Source organism: Orycteropus afer, unplaced genomic scaffold (genome assembly GCF_000298275.1).
Source record: "Orycteropus afer afer isolate SDZICR_OR568_19922 unplaced genomic scaffold, OryAfe1.0 scaffold00394, whole genome shotgun sequence".
NCBI classification, from domain to species: domain Eukaryota; kingdom Metazoa; phylum Chordata; class Mammalia; order Tubulidentata; family Orycteropodidae; genus Orycteropus; species Orycteropus afer.
This window is the reverse complement of record NW_006921981.1, coordinates 2,783,757-2,788,581: the sequence shown is the minus strand read 5'-3', so window position 1 is coordinate 2,788,581 and position 4,825 is coordinate 2,783,757. Positions and strand designations below refer to the sequence as shown.

General features: G+C 36.8%; 1 protein-coding gene across 1 annotated transcript in view; it reads left to right on the top strand.

Annotated features, from left to right (window-relative positions):
- Positions 1 to 4,411, top strand: part of TRAPPC8 (trafficking protein particle complex subunit 8) — a 121,328-nt gene extending 116,917 nt beyond the window's left edge. Inside the window, exons 29-30 of the mRNA XM_042782627.1 lie at positions 3,156 to 3,245; positions 4,177 to 4,411. Of these exons, the coding sequence (XP_042638561.1) occupies positions 3,156 to 3,245; positions 4,177 to 4,411 (325 nt within the window). The remainder of the gene's footprint in view (positions 1 to 3,155; positions 3,246 to 4,176) is intronic.
- The last annotated feature ends 414 nt before the right edge of the window (positions 4,412 to 4,825 follow it).

Sequence of the window (4,825 nt, the reverse complement as noted above, 5' to 3'; positions counted from 1 at the left end):
TGGCACTTTGAACTTGGACTTAAAGCCTCCAAACTGTAAGAGAATAAACTCCTGTTTGTTAAGGCCATCCCATTTGTGGTACATTCTTGTCAGAGCGGCACTAGGTAACCAAAACACCCTTGTGGGTAACTTTTTGTTTTTCCCGTGCTGCTCTCATGATTCTTTCTTTGTCTGGTTTTGGTGAGTTTGATGATGATATGTCTGGGTGATTTTCTTTTGGGGTCTATCCTGTTTGGGGTTAATTGTACTTCCTGAATGGATATATTCTCATCTTTCATCATACCAGGAAAATTCTCTTCCAATAAATCTTTGACAATTTTCTCTGTGGGTGTATTTGTCTCTTCCTGTTCTGGAATTCCAATTACATGTTGGTTATTCCTTTTGATGGTATCCCACATAAACCTTAGGCTTTCTTCATTTTGTTTTAATCTTTTTTCTGATTTATTCCTTTCCAAAGGAGTGTTCAGGTATTTGCCTTAAATCTCATTAAATCTGTCTTCCATTGATTGATTTCTGCTCCTTTGCCCATTCAATGTCTTACCTAGTTCTGAAAATTTAGTATTAATCTTCTGGCTTTCTGTGTGTAGATCTTGTATCATTTCTAATTTTTCATTTATTTTGTCATTTTGTTCTTGTATTTCCTTTTGAAATTGTTCTAGGGTTTTCTCTGTTTTTCTTGATCTGTCTCTCAATTCATTGAATTATTGCTGTTTTTAACAGCAGTGGTTCTCAGCCTTGGCTGTACATTCAGGTGGAAATATTCAAGAGTTGTCCACATGATTCTCTTGGGGCATCAAAGCAGCATGGATTCTAGGTGATTCAGAAAGGTATGTGAATCAGGACAGGTTCGATGTTACTGTTCTGGTTACCCAGTGCTGCTCTGACAGGAATACATACCATAAATGGGATGGCCTTAACAAATAGGAGTTTTTTCTCTCACAGTTCGGAGGCTTTAAGTCCAAGTTCAAAGTGCCAGGCTCTAGGGGCTGTGTGAAGCCCCTTGATCTTGGGCTTCAGCTCTGCCTCTTGCTCCCAGCCCACTGAAGCTAGAGGCATCTCTTCACTCAGGCACTACTGGCTGCTGAGGCTAACAAGCCCAAGGTCGACAAATAAAATCGCATAGTCCTGATGTTACTGAACTTCACACAGCAGGCCATTAATTTAAGTCCAATGTAAGTCCCAAGGTTGGCAGAGCACGGCAGGCTGCTAAACAGTGACATGGCTACATGCAGGATCTAACCGTACCATAAGCTAGAGACATTCCCAAAGCTGCTGCTTATATAGGGGAAGCAGACCCACAGGCAGTTACTCAGCTGCTCACAGTAGATTCCACCATGGAGCTGATTATGAGTCTCATCATGGAGAATGCATCCAGCTGCCCAGCCACTCAACCAGGCCTAGCCAAGTTGACACACAAACATAACCATTACAGTTACCATCAAAAGATTTGATAGAACTAAAGTAGAGCACTTGACTACTAATCAGAAGGCTGGCAGTTCAAACTCACCAGCCACTCCTTGGAAGGAAGGTTGGGCAGTCTACTTCCGTAGTGATACAGCCTCGGAAACCCAAGGAGGGGTCGCTATGCATTGGATCCGACTTGATGGCACATAACAACAACAACAACACAGTAGAGCAGTTGGTTAACATTGAAATATAGGATGAAAAGCAATGCTAAATAATTGGAGATGAGAATAGGCAGATAGTTTTCGGTACTTCAGTCTCTTAAGTACTGTGTGTGGCTTCATCAGGTCAGCATTTTAGAAAGACTATTTTATAAAGCAGTGGTTTTCAAAATGTGGTCTCAGAGCAAGTGACATCAGTATCCCTTGGGAACTTATTAGAGATGGAGATTCTTGACCCTTACTCCATACCTACTGAATCAGAAACTGAGAGTGGCACCCAGTTGTCTGTTATAACAAACCCTCCAGGTGATTCTGATGCACACTCAAGTGTGAAACACAGGAGTGTAAAGAAAGGATTGCAGGGGACACTAGGAGACCATTGCTGTGAAACAGACCTCAGGACTCAGACTTACAAGGAAAATGAGAATAAAGTAACCAGATTCCAGAGATGTGTAGGAGAGAAAATTGGGATAGTGGAAATGGGGCATGGGGCTAATGAAACCAGAGGAGTCAGTAGGATGCCTAAAGTGTGGCTGGGTAGCTGGTGAGGCACTTCCCTGACTTGGTGAATGGAGGAAGAGTGGGAATGAAGATAGTGAGTTCAGTTTTGAACCGAGAGACATCCAGATGCTCACATTTCTCCTTTTACTCTGTAAGAGGATACAAGATTTCTGAAAGTATAAAATGTATTATCTGAGCAGAATTTAAAACCGTTCTTTTGTATGACCTTATAAGGTAATTTAAGGTGTCACTAGTCATCTTGATTCTTTGTATTTATAAAGTAAAACATAAATAATAGTGTGTGACCAGGCTTCATTTGTGGTAGGTCATGTTCATGTGTTGTGTTCCTGATTTGAGGTCTGTACCAGTCTTTTCGTGTCCTCTGCTAGCACTCTTTCCTTTCTCCTGTGCTTCAGTAATTTGTTCATTATTAAAAATGTAAGTTACTGCTTTTTTACATAAAAAAGTAGGTTCCCTGAGCAAGTGTGTCCACTTGAAAGAGCTTTCCTCATAATTTACACAGAAATACTTCTCATGGTCACCAAAATATTGTGACTTTATACAAATTTGGTAGTAAAGTAAATGTCTAGGCCAAGTTCTGAAAATGAGGTAATTTTCAGTAAACATAAAAGAGGACAGGATTGATTAACTGTTTGATTTTAATTGATTTGTTTTTTTTCCTCTGTTGATCTTTCTTAGTTGACTTTAATTTTGTTTTTCATTTGAGTAAGGAACTACCTTTAAAAACTTTAGTTACATTCAAAGATTATTATAACTGTAAATAAATTGGTTGTGTGTGTGTGTGAGAGAGAGTGTATTCTGGTGTTTAATATTCAGGCATTGTATTGATAAATTTTATTTATAAATAATTTTGCTTGAGTGGTTTGGATTATTTTTTCCATATTTGAATCTAATGTTTTTAAGGTGTTTCTGCTTTGTTAGGTATTTATACATACTGTTTTTGAGAAAGTTCTTTCTTTAAGAAAAAAATTCAAAGCCGACCTTTTTTTGTTTATTTTTCTTCCATAGCCTTTGTTTAGTACCAGTCACCCTTTTACTTTCCAATTGTTCTAGAACTGATGTGGATGTAATAGTTGATCTTCGGCATAAAGCAACAAGGTAAAGATTTATTTAGTGCAGTTCTTTTTTTTCTTTAGGTTTAAAGTGATTTGAGAGAATTTAATATTTTGAAAAGAGAAAATTGAGGTTTGCTCTGAGGATTGTCCTAGCATATGGTGGTGACAAAATGGAAAGCAATTTTCAAAATCAGGAAATGATTTTTGCAAAAAAAAATATATATATATTTCATAAAAGTTTGTTGGTGATAAAGAACTTTAATTGACACAGTTAAAAAAAAACTAATTAAAAATCAACAAGTTCATGATAATAGCTTATTAAATGGTTTTTTTGTTTTTGTTTTTGTTTTTGGTGTTTGTGTGTGGTTATAAAATAATACTTTAAAAGTCCAGATCCACATTCTCATATCTGATACTTCTAGAGCCAGATGCTTTTTGCAGTGCAGATTTATTTTTAGTATTTTAGAAAAGTAATTTGTATATAATGAATATTATGTAACACCACAAGTAGAATATAGGACAGATTCCAGAATCTTAACACGTTATGTGCATGGTTATGTGAACCATAAATTAGTTTACTAGTGTCTTTTTGGTAGATACTGGATTATTTTCTAATTTTTAAGATTATGACCAGCACAAGAATATAAGCATTCTTGCACACACATCTGGTTTTATGTATGTATAGTTGAGTGTCACAAGCTCAGGTGTGAAGTCAGATTCTGTTAATAACTAGCAGCTGCTGTGAGCATTAAATGCGATAATCTACTCTTAGCATTGTACCTAGAAAATAATGATGTGCTAATAAATGTTAGCTGTAATAGCAACAGTGACAACTATTGGCATTGATAAATAGTTGGCTTCATAAAATAATTTCTAGAAATAGAAATGCTATGTGAAAAGGGTATGATATGGGACTTTGGGAAAAATTATAAAGGGAAAACACCTTCCAACTTACCATTTTCTTCCTCCCTTAGTCAAGAAGCATTGGAAATCCATGGATCATTTACATGGCTTGGACAAACACAGTATAAACTTCAACTTAAAAGCCAGGAGATTCACAGTTTACAGCTGAAAGCATGCTTTGTTCATACAGGTGTTTATAACCTTGGAACTCCTAGGGTATTTGCCAAGTTATCTGACCAAGTTACGGTGTTTGAAACAAGTCAGCAGAACTCCATGCCTGCCCTGATCATCATCAGTAATGTGTGAAGACTTGAAAATTTGTACTGAGAACACAATCAGTTTTATTTTGCTGAAGGGGTTTACAGCAGTATTTGAAATAACTAACTTGTTATGGAAGTTGGTGTTGGGTCACTCAGAATACTTTGACTTGTCAATTTTTTGATGATGCAAAGGATGCTGGACTGGGGACACTTACGTTCTTCTTTTGTGTTTCTTTAAACCCTGGTGATAATTCACATGCTCATAATACAGAATTTCAGTATATCCATGCACCTTACTAGGCCCTATCTTAAAAATGTCTGAGTCTGCTGTTACACCTTATTGATGATATATGAATATTAGGAAATGATTTTGAGGAAGGAAAGGCCTTGTTGGCAATACTCCTGTTAAGCCATTAGTCTATAAATTCCAGCTTTACTGTGAAGTTCTATAGAGTGTTAA